At 42.9% G+C, this 21,721-nt stretch overlaps 2 protein-coding genes across 2 annotated transcripts in view; both read left to right on the forward strand.

Annotated features, from left to right (window-relative positions):
* The window catches only part of NDUFV1 (NADH:ubiquinone oxidoreductase core subunit V1), a 171,451-nt gene that overhangs the window by 140,581 nt on the left and 9,149 nt on the right, over window positions 1-21,721 (forward strand). The window lies entirely within an intron of this gene.
* On the forward strand, window positions 9,457-18,031 carry GSTP1 (glutathione S-transferase pi 1). The gene is made up of 7 exons (XM_063289144.1): window positions 9,457-9,554; window positions 9,769-9,807; window positions 13,878-13,984; window positions 14,273-14,360; window positions 15,183-15,286; window positions 16,672-16,779; window positions 17,758-18,031. Coding segments are annotated over exons 1-7 (636 nt in total). The 5' UTR covers window positions 9,457-9,553; the 3' UTR covers window positions 17,947-18,031.

Here is a 21,721-nt window from a genome sequence, read left to right on the forward strand (position 1 = left end):
ACAGGAGAAAGATAGAGAAGCTCTCCTTCCTTGCTTCCTCCCCATTCTTTAAAGAAGGGGAGGACAGAGAGTAGATCAGGACCCACTAGTCAACCACTGAGTGATCCACAGCAGATCAGGAACAGCTTCAAATTCTCAGTTGTTTTTCAATAGCAAGGACCAGCAATAGCTCAACGCCTCTACACCCAAATTTAACTTGTTAGCATCTTTCCCTGTAATAAGTTACATTTGTAGTTTTCTGTGGAATGGGGTCCAGAATGTGACGCTTATGTAGCTTATATGTAGGGTTGTATTATTGCATGTGCATTTTATAAAAACAAACTTAAAATATGCTAAGGCTAATTAAAAATATATATAGAAAATTATTTGGAAACAGGTGGCCAGATGTCCTACCACTAAAATCATACATGTTAACTATTGTCCTATTTCATTGGCTAATGTAAATATTAAAAATTTAGCTAATTGACTTGAAGTGATTTCTTCACTGGTCAAGAATGATTAAAAACTAGACAGAGTTCAGATATTTTACAGAAAAGAGATTTAATTGATTTAAACAGAAGCAGAACAAATAAACCCTCAATACAGTCGAATACTCTGAATGTGGAAAAAGCTTTTAATAAAATTTATAAACAACACATGTATATTCTTTTTGCCAAAAGCAGATTTCTCAAAGGATTTATAAAATGGGTCCAGCTTCTGTGTGCTGCTCCTGAATCTAAGGTGAAAGTCAATGATTTAATAAATACTTGTTATTGATAAATCAGTTTGATATCTACATTTTAAAGACTGAATGGAATAAAACTTTGGAGATCCCCATTTTGTCTAAACAATGGGAAGCTGTCATAATCAGTATCAAACATTTAGTAGATCTTGATTCATTGATTGACTGATTATGTGCCTTCAAGTCAGTGTTGACTCTTAGTGACCATATAGATAAATTTTCTCCAGGATGAACTGTCCCCAACCTGGTCCTTCAGGTCTTACAACAAAGCACTCATCACTGCTGTAATGGAGTCCATCCATTTTGCTGCTGGTCATTCTTTTCTTCCCTTTCCTTCCACTTTTCTCAACATTATAGACTTCTCAAGAAAGCAAACATAATGTATCCAAAATATGATAATTTGAACCTGGTCATTTGTGCTTCAGATGAGAACTCTGTGTTGATTTGTTCAATGATCCCTTTGTTTACTTTCTTGACTACCCATAGTATTCTTAGCAGACTTCTCAAACACCAAAGTTTAAAAGCATCAATACTCTTTCTATCTTGCTTCTTCAAAGACTAACTTTCATTTCCAAAGAGTGTCATAGGGAAAGCCATTGCCTGAACAATTCTAATCGTTGCAGGTATAGACACATCCTGGCATCTGAATATGTTTTCCATAAAGTAGCTTTCATTGCTACTTTACTAATGCCGGTCTGAAGAACATTTTCTGATTGCTGGTTCCTTTACTGTTGATTCAATAGGTCTAAGATTACTGCTTATTCAGCAAGAAGTAATATTTCAGATGTGTTGCTCTCCATTGCATTTGTATAGGAAAGGAATAAGTAAATTAGGCCCTTCTTGGAGATGTAATAAGAATAACATTTCATTAAAACATGTTTTTGCAATGTCCTAAAGTTAGTATGCTCTGGGAAGAAGTAATTACATACATTAACTTGACTTTGAGACACAACTTAATATTTTCAGAGTCCCATTGAATTTTATGTATTTATTTATTTGTTTATTTAATTTGGCAGCCGAACAATGGAAATTGACTGTCCTTGCCATTCTTATTTCTAAAATACTAGTTCTTCAATGCTGGAATGATAAATTAATGGCTTCAGTTGCTCATTGGATTGAAGACCTGATGTTATTTTTGATTTATGAACAAGCTGCTTATAAACATAAACATAAACATAGATTCTGTATGGATGGTTACAAGGAATAAGATGATCCATTATTGAAACTGTTGTGTAAAATCTCATATTCATACGTACATGTATGAGAAGCACTTATATATACAATTTCTGTTCTCTTCTGCTGTTTTAATGTTTTTCTTATCTTTCTTCTGCTTTATTAAATAAATGAAGATCATTTTTTAAAAATTGCTACAAAAATCTGAAAAATTATGGTTAGAGTTCTCTTTACTGTATTTTTTTGCTGCCATCTACAAATTGTCTGTGTTTTTCAGGCCAGATATGATACATGCCTAAATAAGATCAGCAGCAGAGAGGCAGTGAAGGACATAACTTAGTATATTCTGCAGTTTATTCTGAGTCACCCTAAATTATGCTAGTGTCCTCAGATGCAATGGAAGGTCTGCTTGTTTAAGAAATGTATATGGCCACCCAATGTGAACACTGAGACCCTGGGCAGTTTACAATAAATCACAAATAAGCAAAAACAGATAGACATTTCTCTTGAAATGAAAACAAATCCTTGATAGACAATCAAGAACTCTTCCAAATGGGGACTCCCATCATATGGCCCCAGCACCCACGAAAGAGCCAGGTTTTTAATGCCTTTCTAAAAGCCAACAGAGTTGGGATCAAACGTATATTGGGGGCACCCCAACAGAAAAGGAACAGTGATTGACTGGTGGATCCTGGTCAGGATTCTCCTGAACATTTTGTAGGGGCCTACAGCATTACTTTTGCTTCAGATGGAAAAATATCTTGGGCTAGCTCCATTTCGTTCACCTGAGCTACCATTCTGCAATTTGCTTCAGAATGAAACCCAGGCTATTGCAAGGGTTTCAAAGGGAATCAGGAATTCATTGTGCAGTCATTTTATTCAGATCTGAGATGTGTTTGCTCAAGTTTGGGCATATTTGCTTTTCCAGAGATCACATGGTTTTCAGGAAGCATAGGGCCACAGAGACCATTCACTAGGAAGCCTCACATACCACCCCATTTTTTAGACCTCATGAGGCAGCATCAGAAACAGCACAGACTGGCTCAGCTTTCTATCTGCTATTGTCAACTGTCTATGGGCCATGCACTATTGACAAACTACAAGCTGTTCCCACCTGCAGTGTGTCAATCCAGTCTCCAACAAGGTCTCTTGAGCCAGCCCCTTTACTGCTGGTTTAGCAACTGTAGCCAAATACAGGTAGTCCTCATTCAGCAACCCCAACAACTCAGTTGTTAAGCAAAGTGGTCACTAAGTGAAACCTCACCCATGTTTATAATTTTACTTCAGCTTTCCTTTGCTTTACAGGCCTGCAAAGGTCATAAATGAGGGGATTGGTTGGAAAGTTACTTTTTCATCACTGTCGTAACTGCAAATGGTCACTGTATGAGGCAGTTGCAAAAAAAGGACTACCTATACCATTTTCCCCTCTGCCTTACCATTGTGCTGGTCATTTTAAAGCCAAAGTCATGACTTCAATTGTTGATCTGACAGCCAAATCCACCATCCTTTCACTTGTGCTGCTAAAATGTAAAGCTTGTTACAGCCCATGAGGTCTTATTAGGCTCACCTGTACAAAGGTGCATTTTACCATGCTGTGCCTGTTGCAAATGAGCTCCTCAGAGAACAGTTACACTTTGCAAGCCTTTTAGCAACCATGGCATAATGCAAAGCACACTTCCAATGCAGCATTTTGGTTTCACTGTGTAAGTATCCTCATGCTCTATCCTCTGTAGTTGCCAGCCTGTGCTCCCTCCAGATGGCCTACTGTAGGCTGCAATCCAATGGCAGCCAGATGCTATCCTGCTCCCCAACCCCCAACCCCCTTTTTCTCTCACTGCATTTGCTTTTCACAATGTGGGGGAAAAAAAGAAAAGGAAAGTAAAGGCAACTGGGCAGGGAGAGCAGGAAAGCTGTCCCTCAGAGTAATTGGGGAACGTAGTGGGATGGTGGCAAGATGCCACAGCAGCTTATCTACAGGAAGGACAAGACAGGATTTCCCACCAGTAGCAAACCAGTCCACTCACAGCTCCAACAGAAATGCTGCAAAATCATGTTCATTTCCTCTGGAGCAGGAAAAGCTAAATTAGTAGTTAATGGCCAAAAGCCCCACAGTATTGTGGGGACATGGACAGGGGCACCACCAATCTCAGACTGATACTGTACAACCTTTAAGAATGGAAGGGGCCGATCCTACAGATTAGGAATGCCTTCCTGAGGATGTTCAGGATTAGAGCTCACCTTAGAAAAACATAGATCTTGGCCTCTTCACTTCCTCCAGCTGATCCCAGAGCAATAAGGAACAAGCCTATGACTTTCCATATATTGCTAACTACCCAGCCAACATGGCAAATGGTGAAAGATGTTGAGACTCGCAGTTAAGCAATATCAGCAGAGCAAGAGATTCTCCACCTCTGTTCTATCTGAAATGACAGGAGCAGGCTATATATATGGGACAACATCTCTGAGACATCGTCTCCCTAGGTTCATTACCCAGCATGGGACATTGCAGGAGAGCAAGAGCTCTAGCTATGTTTGAGAGAAGAAGGGGAAAAGACAGAAGACTGGATTAAAAAAAAAAACCCTAAATGATAGAAGGTAGAATATTGACAACTGGGGGATTTCTCTTATTTGAACTTTCCCTTCATAGGACCTCAAGTGCAAATCCCCTGTTTTACAGCCCCTGCCTCTTTCTGGTTAGCCCGCTCTTCTTCCGTATGGTGGCTTCCCCCCATCCCCTCCCTACTGCTTGTTAGTTACCTGCCCAAAGACAGAGGTGAGGCCAAGCTCCATATCCCTGATACTTAGGCATTTATCTTCTGCGTGAGCCAAACTGGCCCTTCCAGCTGCCTCTTGCAATGGCTTGTCCTTTGGCTTGGTTGCAGTCAAGGCTGCTCCATCACCCAGCTGGGAGTGGGTGCGAGAGAGGGGTCCAGAGACTGTTGCTGAGGCAGCCACGGTGGTGCTCCCAATCCTGGGCCGCTGCATGGATCGCCGGTCTTCTTCGCGGGACCGACTACTTGTCCTTCGGAAGTGTCCACCCTTGGACTGCCTCTGAGAACCACTTTGGGAACCAGCCTGGGATGCCTGCAGGTCTGATGTCTCACTGCTCAGTCGGCGGGTCTCCCGGAGGAAAAAGAACATGCTGAAAGCTGGCAGAAAGCTACAGTCCTCCTTTGGAGCTCTTGCTATCTAGTCCTCTTCGGGGAAGATGGTCTTTGGCAAGGCCCAGTCCCTTTCCCCGTGGCCTCGGCCCTCCTCTCAGGCCCCCATTCTCATAGACGTATCCAGTGTGACATTGAATTCTACTCCTGGTTCCTTCCCACCTTCCTCCGGCTGCTCCGGTTCTGCTCCCTGTGCTGCTTGCTTGCTACACTATTCCGGGCCACTCTGCTTACGCCTTTTCTCTCCGAAGGCACACGCTCCTAGCTGGACGGCCATCGTGCTGTATTTCTAGTTCTGAAGCAATGCAAATATCACAGAATGCCCATCAGCTACGTGTGCCTTCCACTGTCCCACTCCTCCTCCCATTCCATTTTTCTCTGCAACATTTTCTTCCCTCTGGGACCACTTTTCCTACCCACCCTAAACATACCCTCTCCTTTTCCTTTCTCTCCTTCTCCTGCTTCCTATCCTTTCTTCCTCTCCCTTATCTCACCATTCTTTCAGGCATCTTTCCTCTTTGCTCGCAGTCTCAAGGACCTTTCCCTGCTTCTAAGGGATCAGCCCTTGGGTTTCCCAGGGCCGGGGACTGACTTGGGAGCAGGAGGGGACCTCTGCTTCTGCCACAGCCCATCCCCTCTCCATCAAAACCTAATCAAGTCATCTTATTATTGTAAGGAGTGAGATTGAAGCCGGGGATGTAGAGGGAATCTGAGCTTATCAGGTCAGATATATGACCCAGCCTGGATTGGCTTTTCGCTAATGATGCAAACAAGGTAAAACAACTCCCTGAAGTAGGAAACCCAAGAGGTCTCAGTGCCTGCAGGATATAACGTGAGCAACACCATGGGGTCCCTGGGCGTGTGCATGGTATCTACTTATTTGGAAAGTAATATAGTAAAGAAAAGAGGCTGAAACAATGCCCTGGGTATGAAATACTGTACATCACCAGCTAGCAGTGTCTATTTTTTAAGGAAAGCCTTAAGTAAAATTATCTTGCCTTCTCTGGACCCCTGCTTGCTGCTCAATGTTTCTGTTTCAATATCAGATCAGATCAGATCAGATCAAATCAAATCAAATCAAATCAAATCTTCATTACAGTCATAGACCAGCATAATGTTTAGATATTTACAGGTTCTTTCTCTCTGTCCTGCTGCCTCCACTTCCATCCTCATACCAGCATATACTTCATCCAGTCTTACATTCCATTATGATTCACTCACACATGCACCTTCCCCTTTCTCAGCAGGAAGCTGGCTGTATTTCAACAAAGCTGGACCCCACCTGTGGCACCAGCTACCTTCCTGGCTCTTTGAATGGTAGAATGGAGTTGATGGCAGTGCTCCACAGGGACTGTTGAGCAGACCATTCATGGTTTATTTAGTGGAAACCTGGCAACGTTCCAGTTGCAGTAGTAACAAGACCTCATCTAGGTCATGCAGACAATGCCAAGACTCCTGGATGAGGTCTTAATGTTCTGTGCCTCAGCTAAGAGAAATCAAGACCAGAAAGAATGAATTAAAGAACAAGTTTCAATTGCTTAGACACTGAAGATTTCTCCCATTCCTACAGGGCCTATTTTCTTACATGGGCTGTTATCATATTTATAGATACAGAATTTCTGTGCTTTTAACTGCTTCAGGAGCCAGAGGAAAGCTTTCTATCACTGCATCTTCTTGTTGAAGAGCATCACCTATTGAATATCTACTTGTCAAGCATTTTGCACATCTTTATACGGTTGCTGAGTGTGTGTATAGATATATTTGTGCTTATGCATTCAGTTATTTATGGATAGCTGATCTGGGCTGCAAAAATCCGGATAATGGCAGCAGAGGGATATAGAAAGACTCTCACTGACATCTAGAGGATCTCTGGATTTTTGCCACCTAGATCTGATTTATTTTACAGTCCCCTTTTCTTCCACCAGGCCCTTTATCCTCACAACAATTCTGCAAGGAAGGTTAGGGAGAAAGAAAGGGAAGGCAGCCCTCATGTGTGAGAGAGAGAGGGCTCCCACAATCTGGGCACCTTACTGGCAAGGAAAAAACAATAAAGTGGAAATAAATTCTATAGCCACCTCCTGGCCCTAAAGCACTGAGGTATGTGACTAGAGAAATCAGCTCCTCTTCCCTCTCCTCCTTTGTGGGGAGATAGACTAATATCTCCAGAGATAAATAGAATCAAATCTTATTTTCAAAAAATGAAAAGAGAAAGTGTTAAAACATCTTTTTAATTTAAAAAAACATTCAGTAGTAGAGGGGAGAAAAATACAGTGCTACTTAAATCACAGACAGCATTTTAGACGAATGAATAGAAAAAGATATAGGAAAAGACAAGGCTCTGAGTTTAAGCAGATCCCAAGATGATGCTGATCTACTCCTATTTAGAAGCAACTCTAATATAAGGCAATTCCAATTTGCCTAAAACACACAAAGACTGAGGCTGTGTAGAGATAATAATCATCAGGGACTTAAAAACTGACAGAGAAAAAGAAACTAAACGCAGTGCAGTTTGAAACTAACTTTTTCTTATTCCTGTAGGGAATAGATGCACCTTGGAAGAGATGTTAGGTAAAGGTAAAGGTTTCCCTTGACATTAAGCCCAGTCATGTCCGACTCTAGGGGGCGGTGCTCATCTCCGTTTCAAAGCCGAAGAGCCGGCGTTCGTCCGTAGACACTTCCGTGGTCATGTGGCCGGCATGACTAAACAGAACGCCGTTACCTGCCCGCCAAAGCGGTACCTATTAATCTACTCACCTTTGCATGTTTTCGAACTGCTAGGTTGGCAGGAGCTGGGACTAGCAACGGGAGCTCACCCCGTCACATGGATTCAAACTGCGGACCTTCCGATCAGCAAGCTCAACAGCTCAGCGGTTTAACCCGCAGCGCCACCGCGTCATCTTTGTGCAAATTTGTTCTATGGAAAATCCTTTTTCTTTCAAATTCCAACTTTAATCAGAGGTTAAAGGATAATCTTAGTTATCTCTTTCCTCCTACTCATGTCAGCTTACAGCTTTTACTTCTGTCCTTCCTGTTAGAGAATTCCCTGAGTTTCCAAAAGAACAATTTCAAGGTGTAAAATTGGGTGTACTTTGCTAACCATTCTGTTGACAGCATAGTCAGGTAACTAGTAGGGGGTGGGATCAACTTGACATTTCTTGGCCTAGGTAGGAGTACAACCTATTTCCTACAGTTCTTGGACCTACACTCCCCTCTAACATCATTTTATTTTTTCTTTCCTTCCCAAAGAGCCAAATATAGTGTCATGGGCACTGATCTGTTCAGTGGAGGTGCAGAATTTTGAAACCTGCACTTTTGAGTAGATGGTAAAGCAGGAAAACTCAGATGTGGTCATCTTTCAAAACTTGGGAAAATGGATCTCACTGCTTTTTACATTTGTGGGACTGTGTGTGCGTGTATGTGCATTGTAACTCATCTCCCTTCATGATCCCATGCAGTTCTCTTTAAAATCCATCCCATTCACTACTCTTTGTGATCTCAGCTAGCCTTTGCTTGTCAACAGTGAAGAACACATGGTATCAAAGACATTAGGTTCCAGATACCAAATCCTGTTTCTGAATTTCCATTGCATCATCATCTCAGAGGTCTTGAGACAATGACTGTTAGCCAGTTCAGAACACTAATTTTTCCCTGACAGAACCTGCAACAATGTGTGCTTGGCCATAGCATATGAAACTTCAGGCATAAACTTCTAAATTGAATCACTGGTTTGTTTCAGAGCTGGAATGACATGTGTGGTGACTTGGTGGCTTCTTCCGTCAGACACAATTGCTGCACAAACTAATACTTTTTAGTTGGTAGCTAGAAGGATTCGGGTTCACACAACATCAGCCATGATGTGGCTTAGGATGTTATCTGATTGTGACTTCTAACTCATGGTTTATGATGTGATTCGGTCTGTGAACCCGGCCAAGTGCTACTTGCTAAACAGCCAAGAGGAATAAAACTGTCTTTAGCACCATGGGTGGACCCTAGTCGCTACTTCTTTTCTCCAACCCTTGCTCCTCTCTCCATCCATTCTCAATTGCAGGGCCTCGAAAGGGGAGCGGGACACCCTACTTTTCCTTCGACTTTGTGAATCAACTCTGACTCTAAAAGCACAAGCTGAGCGGATAAACGACCCAACTGCGCGGCTCACTCTCTCTCTCTGCTCCAAAAGACAATCGACTCCGCACGTATTTAGGGATCGTCTTTTTCCCACCGCACGTTCTAGTGCCCGAGACAGCGACTGAAACGGCCAAACGACCGGCCTCGATTACCGAGGCTGCTGATCTGAGAGCAACTCAGCCTCAGAGATAACGAACAAGCCAAGCCGAGGCGCTTTCCCTTTCCTGTCCCTTTAAGAAAGGCGGGTCCGAGGCGAGTTAGTGGAGCGTGATTCAGCATTTTCTGCCCAGCTTTGCTTCGTGCAGATCTTAGAAAATCTGGTCGATCCCTCGCCCTCTGCTTTGGTTGCGCCTTAACCCGCAGCTTTTCCGACAGTGAGTGCCCCCACGTTTCTTGTTCGGCTGGCCTGGGTCTCCTTCCCTTCCTGGAGTGATGTGCGGGAGGGAGCGGCTGTCTCGGCGGGGGTGGATATTGCTCGCATCCCTGGCAGAACTAAATGCACCCCGTCGCGTTTATTTCGAGCGGGAGAGAAGGCGCTGGGGCGCGCCAGTAACTCTCCCGCTTTGTTTCCATGTTTTTTCCTCCTAGTGCCTGGCGAGTACACCCTGACCTATTTTCCTCTTCGAGGTGAGTACTGAGAAATGCGTCTTTAAAATAACTTTACAGGAAGGGAGAATGGGGAAGCCTTCGCCAGTCCTGCGAAATTTGAAATATTATTTAATGAGGGGTGGGGGTGGTTCTCTTTCGAAGCTTGAAAAAGTGTTTGATTTGCAGTAATTCTTTGTTCTATTTCTGCATCTAAACTTATCTTCCAGTTCTCAGAAGTCCCCCTTGCTTGCTTCTTCCTGCAAAACAGGCTGCAGTTTCTGCAAGAGCTATATTGTTTCTTTCCAATCACTTTGATGATGTGTTGGAACTTACGGTGTTCTTGCTAGGAGGTGGACAAGGCGCGTTTGCTCTGTTGCATCCCCTTGCCAGCTCTGAGCCTCATTTTGCAGTCTCCTGAGCTGCCCACACTTCTTAATCTGACAGAGTCCTCTGGGGGAGGTTCCCTGTTTGTTCTTGAGTTTTAACGGCAGCATGAGAAGGCCCCACAAACACAAAGAAAAAAAGACAAAATGATTTGCTCTGGAATGCAAAAAAGTCATGAAGAAACTTGTGTGAGGAGGGAGTGTATCAGAGTCCCTTTTGTATTTCGACAAAAACACACACATTTACCTGAAGTATTATAATATTGGTAACGTTTAGTTACTTGACACTGCTAACATTCATAGTGGTATGTGAAACACTTTATCTTTCATATAAGGTAAAGGTTTCCCTTGACATGAAGTCCAGTCATGTCCGACTCTAGGGGGCGGTGCTCACCTCCGTTTCAAAGCCGAAGAGCCGGCGTTTGTCGTAGACACTTCCGTTGTCATGTGGCCAGCATGACTAAACGGAACGCCATTACCTGCCCGCCAAAGCAGTACCTATTAATCTACTCACATTGGCATGTTTTTGAACTGCTAGGTTGGCAGGAGCTGGGCCTAGCAACGGGAGCTCACCCTGCCACGCGGATTTGAAACGCCGACCTTCCGATCAGCAAGCTCGGCAGCTCAGCAGTTTAACCCACAGAATATTAACAGTAATGTGTTTCAGAACATAGGATATAGGACATTTTTAGTTTAGGAAAAGGGTTTTTTCATTAAGTCCTTGGGACAAAAATGATACTTTTCTTTGCAAGAAATGAAGGAAACTCTGTAAAGATACATTCTGAACAGTGCTCAAAAATGTTTCTTGTTCAGATAATCAAAGAGACAGTAAAAAACTTTTTCCATTTATTTCATCCATTTTTATTCAAGGTCTGTCAAGAAGTCTTCATTTGCAGTTTGAGCTAGATTGGCCTTAGATTTCCTGCACTATTCTGGAGAATAGTGAAAATTTTGTTTTGCAAAACATTCCTTTGAGTTTTTTAATTTTAGTGATGATGAATCCATAGGATCTGTCTGTCTTCCCCATCACTTGAGATTCCAATATTTATTTTAAAATGCTTTTAATATATAAATGGGAAAAAGTCAATAACCATATAGAAAAAAATTTTAAAAACTCAAAAATTAGCAAAATATTTTTGAAATGTACAATATGTAAAGGAAAAAGCTCAGGTCCTCAAGAACAAATTACCCCTTGACCACCTGGAGTAATACTGATTGGATTTTGTACAGCGCTGATAAAAACCCAGTTCCTGTTCGGAAAGTGAACACGTCTTCCATGCAGGGTTTTAAACCAGTTGGAATTGTTTGGTGGAAAGACAGGCCCGCAACTAGGGTCTGTGTCACCCGGGGCAAACATGGATTCTGTGCCCATTTTGGTGCCACCCCAGTGCAGTGCCCGGGGCACATGCCCTGCTTGCTCCCCCCCAGTTGCGGCCCTGTGGAAAGATGATGTTTTTAGCTACAGCCATGCATGGGTATATAAGGGATGCGGTGGCGCTGCGGGTTAAACCGCTGAGCTGCTGAGCTTGCCGATCGGAAGGTCGGTGGTTCGAATCCGCGTGACGGGATGAGCTCCCATTGCTAGTCCCAGCTCCTGCCAACCTAGCAGTTCGAAAACATGCCAATGTGAGTAGATTAATAGGTACCACTTCGGCGGGCAGGTAACGGCGTTCCGTGTACTCATGCTGGCCACATGACCATGGAAGTGTCTATGAACAAATGCCGGCTCTTCGGCTTTGAAACGGAGATGAGCACTGCCCCCTAGAGTCGGACACGACTGGACTTAATGTCAAGGGAAACCTTTACCTTTACTATGCATGGGTAAATCCAAAGTTCATGCTTCAGTATGTTCCAAATTTCAAAATGCAGTAAGACACATCTTTAAATCCTTTTTTTTCTTTCCTCAACATTCAAACAAGCCTGAAACACATAAGTTAATGTCCAAAATACTGTGTTTCTGATATAGGGAGGTTAAAACCCTACTTTTACTACGCATCTTCTGGGGTATTCAAATAAACATGAAAAAACTATCACAGGATACTAGTTTGATATTCTATAAAACTGTAACCCATTGATTTGTTAAAACAGAGCATCCCATTGCTTCCTTCCTTGCTTGCTTTAATTATTAACAGCTCTTGTATACCAGCTCAATCTAGCCAACTCTGGGCAATGAACATGAGCAAGCCAATAAAAATATCTTGACAATTAAAAACAGTTTTTAAAAAACCCAGTAAATTAAAACAACAAAAACAAGTAAGCATTTGTAATCACTCTAAGGGCCCATGGGATATGATTTATGTTCAGTGTTAACAAAGTGATTGGGGAGGAGATGGAAGAGTATGCCTAGGGAAAATGTCTGCTGTTATTCTGTAGGGTTATTGAGCCAGGTATTGGGGCAGGAATCAAGGATTCCTGATCACTATCTAAAGAGATACCTCCACTCCATCCCCTGGAGTGTTTTGAGTCTATAGCACCATCAAATTTACTTTTGTTTCATTTTACTCATATTTATTTACTATACGGTAGATAGGTTGTTTCCTCTAACTACCGTGAGTAATGGTAAAGTCTTCTTTGAGTCAAGCTTGGTGCCTGTGACTTCATGGGCATGCTCTTTTCTTGGAAGCAATGCATAAGAGAGCCAGTTTGGTCTAGTGGTGAAGGCAAAGGGCTAGAAACCAGGCGGCTGGGAGTTCTAGTCCTGCCTTAGGCACGAAAGCCAGCTGGGTGACTCCCGGCCAGTCACTCTCTCTCAGCCCAGCCCACCTCACAGGGTTGTTGTTGTGGGGAAAAGAGGAGGGAGGAGTATTAGGTATGTTTGCCGCCTTGAGTTATTTATAAAAATAATAAAGATGGGGTAGAAAATAAATAAGTGCGTTGCCACTGCCACTTTCTGGGATGGTTTTTGCCAGTCCAACCCTGGTATTCCCCGGAGGGCTCCTGTCCAAGTATTAACCAGGTCTGATGCTTGCTGAGGTCATCTTAGCTATGATTTGGAAGATGGAGTATCTTAGTCTGAGAGCATTTGCAGCTCCTGTTGTCATATAGCCCCACATAAAAATGTACCTATCAGAATCACAGCGGCAACCTTTTCTTTGATGTATAAAGTGTGATTGAGTGAAATATTCATCCCTATTCTCAACCTGCTCCTGTCATTTTTCTGTTGGAACTCTATTATTTTAAAGAAGTATCTGGAGTTCCATGGATGTGGAAACAGCCTGGCAAATGGATACTGCGCTGCATGAAGTGCTCAGTGGGGAAACTGTAAAACATAACGCCTTTGCTGTATGCCGTTCCCCTGAATCTACTGAGGCTGAAATAAGTACAGGAGGCTATAGAAAGGTTCCCTAATACTCTTCACAGCCAACTTCCTCCCATTCCAGTATTTGACTCAAGCATGCAACCGCCTCAGTTTCTGACCAGACTGTCTGGTTGTTATCTGCATCAGTTTTGTTAATCTTAAACGTCTTCCTTACCAGCTATTTGGCCAATGTCATCTTTCCTCCTGCTCCATTGTAGTGGCAGTTAGGTTTTTTTGAAAACACTGCCTCTCCTCACAGAACATGCAAAACCAAAATGTGGTCACATTTTTGGGTGTGTGTGTGTGTAACTTAGTATCTTGCGAATTCAACTAATTATAGTCAGTGACCCTTACTTAAACTATGGTTCTGTATGCTGGGTAAACATTGCCACTAGGCTTAACCAGGGTTTGGAATTTTTTTATCTCAGGGCGTGGAGAGGCGATACGCATGCTGCTGGCTGATCAGGGACAGGAGTGGACAGAGGATGTGGTGAATGGGGAGATTTGGCAGAAGGGAGATCTCAAGAAATTATGTGTGAGTAAAGCTGCCTTCAAGATACTTTTTATCCTATAAGCTTGGAAGGGAAATCCTTCTGCAAAATGAACTCTGTCAAGCATTCCAGCTCCTGATGTTATAATTGCATTAATCAGGCTTCTATCTTAGGATGGATAGCCTGTGGCTCTCTAGTTGGCTTAGAAATTTCATCATCTTCACTATTTGCAATACTAGCTGGGTCTTATAGGAGGCATTGTTCAGCAATATCTTTATTAGAAATACTATGGAATGCTCCGTCACTAACTTTTTTCCTCTCTTCTCTTCCAGGTCTTTGGCCAACTGCCGAGATTCCAGGATGGAAATTTTATATTGCATCAGTCAAATGCTATTCTGCGCCACTTGGCTAGGAATCACGGTGGGATTTACGGGCAAATTTGTGGGCATGTTGCCTTTTGGGGCTAGGGTACTAGTGTCTACATGTGGCACTTATGTGTGTACGTAACCATGCCTCCTGAGTAGATTATAATGGATTTCTACACACTTGATCTTAGGCAAAAGTCCGAGAAGCGGTATAATGGAAGTCAGTTAATAGCTAATAGAGCCAGTTTGTGTAGTGGTTAAGGCACTGGGCTAGAAACTGGGGGACTGTGAGTTCTAGTCCTGCCTGAGGCACAAAGCCAGCTGGGTGACCCTGGGCCAGTCATATCCCTCAGCCCTAGGAAGCAGGCAATGGCAAACCACTTCTGAAATCTTGCCAAAAAGATTTTATTGCCCATAAGAGATTTTTAAAAATGCAATCAAGGGCAACTACCTGATAAGGCTGTAAAAATACATTATATATCAGATGACAAGAGGTATGATTTGGATAAATACTGATAAAGAATTAAAAATTGACTTGGGCCAAATATGTCAATCAGAACCATGCTTAGCAGTTGTAGGTTATCTCCCGCCCAGAAGCTGTTGGACGGCAAGTAATCTCAGACTTCATTCACATATAATGCTAAGCCAAAATGTATTACTTGTTTTTGACTTGGTGTATTTGTAACTCCACCCATTATGGATCAAGCTGCTGTGGCTTATTCAGCAAACCATGGTTGGAAAAATCCTGGCCTAAACTTGTGTGAATTCTGTAGTGGGTATGGCAGAAAAATGCATTCTTAGTTATCAACATTGTTACGATCCTCTCTGACTTTGGACCTGGACACTTTCTTTCCTGCCCCTCTTCTTTGTGGCTCAGGACTCTATGGTCAAGATGCAAAGGAAGCAGCACTGCTGGACATGGTGAATGATGGTGTGGAGGACCTGCGTGTTAAATACGGCCGCTTGATCTACCAGAACTATGTAAGATGGATTATAGGAGAATTTGATTTTGTTTTTAGCTACTGGATGGAGCACTCCGCCCCCTATTTAATGATGCCTTGGTATCTCTGACAACCAACAGGGTGATCAAATCCTGGGATTTTCTTACAGGAGGTAGTTTTTAATGGGGAAAGCTAATTTAGGTTTCAAGATAAAAATGCAACACTAAACCTGATTAATTTAGTTCAGCTGAACTCTTTCCCCCACTGCAGATGGTAAAGCTTTAACCAAAAGGGCGCCAGTAAAAGTGACAGTGACCTTGGCTCCATGATCTCATTCAGTTACTGCTTGTCAGAGGGTGTGGCTGGGATCCAGGCTCTTCGCGTTGTTGCAGTGAATTCCGTCAGGGGTTCCCACTGGCTGAGAGGGATGTGCTGCGAAATAGATAACCAGGGGTTTGCTATGAAAGAGTAGGAGTGATGGGACTAGAAGTAGTGGAATGGTTGCCTGCACGGCTTAAAGGGGTCACTTCTGTTGACTGGATGTCCTGGTGGGAGAGGATATGGAGCAAGAGAGCAGCAGGGTCTGGAAGGTACCCATTGGGTCTACAAAGAACAAAGCAGCAGCAGCTTATTTCCCATTCAAGAAGTAAGAGCAACTGCTGTACTGGAAGCGTAGGCTGGACTGCTGTTGCTGGTAATACAGATGTGCTGCTGCTGCTGAGAACAAAAATGCAGCTGGAGCTGCAACGAGGTTTCCCTCTGTCAGAGCTGTTCAACCTGCTGGAGGACCTTGGTCGTGGTGGTGCACCTTTGCAACACATTCTGGACCCAGGCAATGAGTTGATTGTCAGGTATACCAAGAGGCAGCATGTTACCTGGGCAGGGCAAGGGCAAGCTGCAGATGAGAACCAATTATTAGCAGGGGAGATTTGGATTCATCAGAATCCCTTGTGAGAGGATCTCCTCTGAATATAAACAGGGTACTTCCTTGTATTGGAAGTAAAAGCTAGATTTATTGAGAAATTCCATGAGGATTAAAAAAGCCTCCTAGCTACAGTTGTCCTGGAGGGAGAGAGAAAATTATCTTTGTTGGTTAAATGCAAAGATTCATTCAAGGAACAGTAAATTGTATGAGAGACACTGGGCCTGGGGAAACATCTGTCTCTCCATTTACCCTGGGCTCATAGGTGCAAAAAGATCATGCAGTTTCCAATAGTCAAACTCTTTTTTTAAAACAAGGGGCTTGGATAATCCCCCACCCCCCAAAAAAACAAGAGCTCAAGCATCTCCCCCCCCCACTGCTCAGGAGAAATGAAAAAAGCTTTGTTTTGCAGCATTGGTAGAAATGTCTCAGTGCATTCCTTTTACCCCAGTTCTTTGGGGCAGGCTTGGGGGAGGAAAGGACTGACTGTTGTTCTTTCACAGGAATCTGGCAAAGCTGCTTACATTGAGGCCCTGCCAGCTGAGCTGGGCCCTTTTGAGAAGCTTTTGGCTCAGAATGATGGAGGGAAAGGCTTCATTGTAGGCAAACAGGTAAGCAAACCAACAGTCTTCCTGTTGGAGACAGACAACTGCATTGGCTACATTAATGGCCTTCCGGAGATGGAGGCAATTACTTTGGGATGAAATTCACCCATCATTGTTAATATGTGTTACTTGTGGTTTACTGTATTGAAGAAACTACAACTGTTTGGCTTCACGTAACATGTTAAGCCAAAGCTGAAGCAATCAAGTATAGCTAATGTGCTGTGAAGCAGGCTTCCGTTTTGTTTTGCCATATCTTAATCTACCCATTTTAGATAAAAAGGGAAAAAGGGAATACTGACCTGCCCTTTTGTATAAGTGGAGTAATATATTTAGAATTCCAGTTCATCACTTCCAGCTTGATAGTATTTCTTGAAACTCAAGAGAGCAGCTTTTTTTAAAAAGGAAAAATCAAGATTTTTCTGATAGTTGGATTTTGGTACTGTGTTCTGTGCTTTCCTGCAACCCCACAGAATTGTGGAATATTGGAAAGAAATCACATAAAGCAGTTTGGAACTCTATCTGTCCAACAGCAGAATAACTCTCCAAAAACTAAACAGAATGGAACTAAACCTGGTGTGCAGATACTAGCCAAATTAAAATCAAGTTCAAAAATGGGCTGGATTCAGTTCGGGTCTATGGAGAAAAATATTCCAGGAAAAAAATCCTCCAATGCCTCCTCTATGGGAGGCAGTTGGGCAGATGCTTGCAAAATGCTGATGATTCCAAGGGGAGAGTATTCCACCTCAGGTAGAGGTGGAAGAAAAAACTCCAGCTCTGCCATTATAGATGCTCAGCAAATTTGGTAGAGGCATTCCTTGAAAGGCTTGGGCTTCTATTTAGGGAGTGGGGTGGAGCATCTTTGTTTACTGTTATGTACAGTAATACAAAAAATACAGAACTAAAAGTATTTTGCAAAGTTGATGGTGTTTTTATTAGCATTGCTCTCTTCTGTGACCACGTGCCCCTTCTCTCCATCTTCTCCAGATCGCCTTTGCAGACTATAATCTGCTCGACGTTCTACACATCCATTTGGTCCTGGCACCCAACTGCCTGGCTTCCTTGCCTTTGCTGGCTGGGTACGTGCAGCGCCTCAATGCCCGGCCACTTCTCAAGGATTTCCTGGAATCAGATGCCCGTAAGAAACGTTTTATCAATGGGAATGGCAAGCAGTGAAGCCACTTAATTCTCTAGGATGCAAGTTTGTAGTTTTGTACCTTCAAGATCTAATAAAGCTAGTTTTAAAAAAGGCCTGCATCTCTTTGCTGGGGAAGGAAAATCACAAAAGCTGTGGGCATGGAAGCTACAGGAAAGGTGCTTAGGACCTGGTGTCTGGTCATGCTAGAGAAGCAATAATCTAAAATGACTGATTAATGGTGGTGGTAGATAACGCTTTTTAAAAAGGATAAATTGCAGCTCCGCAAAGACTGATTCATGGTGGGGCTGTGGCACAGGTATGAGAGTGTGCCATTCGCTCATGCTTTTTTCCCACTGAAATCAAAATCCAACAGTTGCATTTATTTTTTTTAAGTCAGAGTTCCTCATAAATCAGTCACCCCTCTGCAAAATATATTCTGGTCTCTCTTACTAGGAGTGCATATTCCCCTTCTTTAACAGTAATCTGCATGGCTACAGTTCCAAGATTACAGCCTGTACTGCATTTCAGGATTAAAGGTTGCTGAAACTGCTGAGTTTTTGTTTTTATTTGGGTCTGATACTGAGCTCTACAACAAAATGGAGAAAGTATCCTATCAGGTCAGTTTGATTAAAGTCTTTTCAGCATTCATTTATAGGGTAACTTATTTTCAGACTGTTGTCTATTAAATAAGTGCGTAAAAGGTTCTCCCCCACCCTCCCAGTTAAACATTATTGTCATATTTTCCATAATTTCAACTGGTGCCAATCCTACAGTCTTTTCTGTACTGGATCAAGTTACTTCTATATATTATGTATTTAAAAGAGCTTGTACTACTATTCTGCTTATGAGTCTTACGGTCTTGCTACCTTTATTACCCTTTATTGCCCTCTTCATTACAGTTGTAATCAAAATTATTCAACCCCCATTGCAAATCAGGTTGATTGTCAAAATGTACAGACTTTCAGCTGTTTGTAATGAACAAATCAAACAAAAGCAATTGAAATAGCTCAACACAATGAATGCTTCAAGTGGTGTCCCCAAAGTCAACTGAAAATGCAACTTATCATGATTTCTCCAGTCTCAAAATTATTCAACCCCCTGAATAGAATCTGTCAACAACAGCACACATACAGTATGCAAAACAGGTGTTGTCTCAAGCATGCCTGATGCAACTGATCAAGGGCTTCATTCGTTGCACCAGGTGTGCTTGAGATGGAATACATGAAATATCTGAAGTGGCTAGGGGCTTGTTGAGTGTCACATTTGACTGCATGTTAGAAAAACAGTGTGGCTAAGTCAAAAGAATGGTCCAAAAAAGTAAGAGAAGAGATCATTGCCCTTCACAAACAAGGAACAGGATACAAAAAGATAGTGAAGGCACTGAATGTTCCTGAGACACTTCCTGGATGGGGCAGAAAAAGGAAGCCGTCAGTGGCTGCAACCAGATTTCTGAGAAGGCAGGTTGAGAGAAACCCTCAGGTGACTGCAAAAGACCTGCAGCAAGACTTGGTGGCAGCAGGCATTGAGGTTTCAGTGAGCACAGTAAGGTATGTACTAAATACAGAAAGTTTCCATGTCAGAACTCCAAGACGTACACCACTACTGACCCAAAAGCACAAGAAAAATCGGCTCCAATATGCTCAAAATCATAAATAAGCCACAGAAGTTTTGGGATTCTGTTCTGTGGAGTGATGAAACAAAATGAACTTTTTGGCCTGATGGATCAGCAGTATGTCTGGAGGAAGAAGAATGAAGCATATGCTGAAAAGAACACTGCCTACTGTTAAGCATGGTGGTGGCTTGGTGATGCTCTGGGGCTGCTTTGCATCCTCTGGCATTGGAAACCTGTAGCATGTGGATGGCAAGATGGATTCACTGAAGTATCAGGAAATCCTAGGAGAAAATGTCATGCTGTCTGTAAGGAGGCTGAAGCTTGGGTGTCATTGGACCTTCCAACAGGACAATGATCCCAAGCATACCTCAAATTCCACTAAGGCTTGGATGCAGAAGTCCTGGAAGATTCTACAGTGGCCATCACAGTCACCTGACTTGAACCCCATAGAAAATCTCTGGTGGGATTTGAAGAAGGCAGTTGCAGCACGCAAACCCAAGAATATTACTGAACTGGAGGCCATTGCTCATGAGGAATGGGCTACGATTCCTCAGGAACGCTGCTAGAAGCTCTTGTCCAGCTATTCATCTCGTTTGCAGCAGGTCATAACAGCAAAAGGTTGCTCTACTAAGTACTGAAGATGCTTGCCGTGAAGGGGTTGAATAATTTTGAGACTGGAGAAGTCATAAGATGCATTTTCAGTTGACTTTGGGGACACCACTTGAAGCATTCATTGTGTTGAGCTATTTCAATTGCTTTTGTTTGATTTGTTCATTGCAAACAGCTGAAAGTCTGTACATTTTGACAATCAACCTGATTTGCAATGGGGGTTGAATAATTTCGATTACAACTATATATTAGCTGTATTTTCATTATATGTATTTTTATCATACATACTCTATAGGCTGAAATATTTAAATATCCATGGAATAGAAAAAGCACTTTCTCACAGCAGACTTGTAGCCATGGAGTTCATTTAAAGGAGGTGATACATTCTTTGGTTTGTCACAGATGAAAGATGCTGTTGACTGTTCCCTGTGAAATATTTTCTTTTACAAAGGAGCTACCCCCTTTTTAAAGCCTCATGTGGCGCAGAGTGGTAGGCGGCAGTATTGTAACCGAAACTTTCCCCACAACCTGAGTTCGATCCCAGCGGAAGCTGGATTCTCGGGTAGCTGGCTCAGGTTGACTCATCCATCCATCCTTCTGAGGTCAGTAAAATGAGTACCCAGCTTGCCAGGGAAGGTGATGACTGGGGAAGGCAATGGCAAACCACCCCATTCTATAGTCTGCCAGGAAAATGTCGCGGAAGCGGCTTCTCCCCAAAGGGTCAGACATGACTCGGTGCTTGCACAGGGGACCTTTCACCTTCCTTCACCCCCTTCTTAAACTTATTTTTTAAAAGAAACAGTCTCTAAGGGTGCAAGGATGAGAGAGTAATGATGTCTCAGGGGACAAAGCTGATTACCTTGCCTCCTGTTTACCTTTCCATGTTGGTGATTTTATGGCAAAGTGAGTGAGTTAATCCTGAAGAATTCCCTTATTTTGGAAAAAAAACATTCTGCCATAAATTGCTGGATTGCAAATGAATTTCAGCAGAGTGATGTTGGACTCAGGACCACTATATGAGGTTGGGGGGCCACATACAACTCATAAATGACAACGTTCTTGTCTTTTGAGCATATAAATGGAGAGACACCTCTGTGTGATTGCATTGAAAATCATGGCCATGCTTGTTAATGAAGAAACTGCTTTTAGTTTTAGGAGCTACAATGATTATAGTTGTACATGAGCACTCCTGATGATTCTGTTAGCAACAGATCCCCCCTCCCATCACCACCACAAGCTACTGTTACTAGGAGCTCAAGACATTTTGCTGTGTGAGGCAGAGGACAAGAAGGTGTCTCTCTCTGTTACATGTATGTTGACCCCACTGGTAGCTGGACTTCAAGACTGACAATAGAACTGTGTCCTTCAGGAAAGCAGACTAGCATAAGGGCATAAGCCCCACCTGCCATTTCGTCTTTCAGTACCTTCCCCCTTGCTCATCCCTCCATGCACCAGTATGTGTCATGTGGTCATACCTACATTAATGGATCAACATTGTCCTTTCTGCTTGCTTCGTTAGGTGTTTTGCCCAGCCATACTGCCTGAGATATTGGTAACTAAAGTCTCTAGCCTCTTTTGCTACCCAGGCTAGC

This window comes from Candoia aspera, chromosome 1 (genome assembly GCF_035149785.1).
Source record: "Candoia aspera isolate rCanAsp1 chromosome 1, rCanAsp1.hap2, whole genome shotgun sequence".
Taxonomy (NCBI): domain Eukaryota; kingdom Metazoa; phylum Chordata; class Lepidosauria; order Squamata; family Boidae; genus Candoia; species Candoia aspera.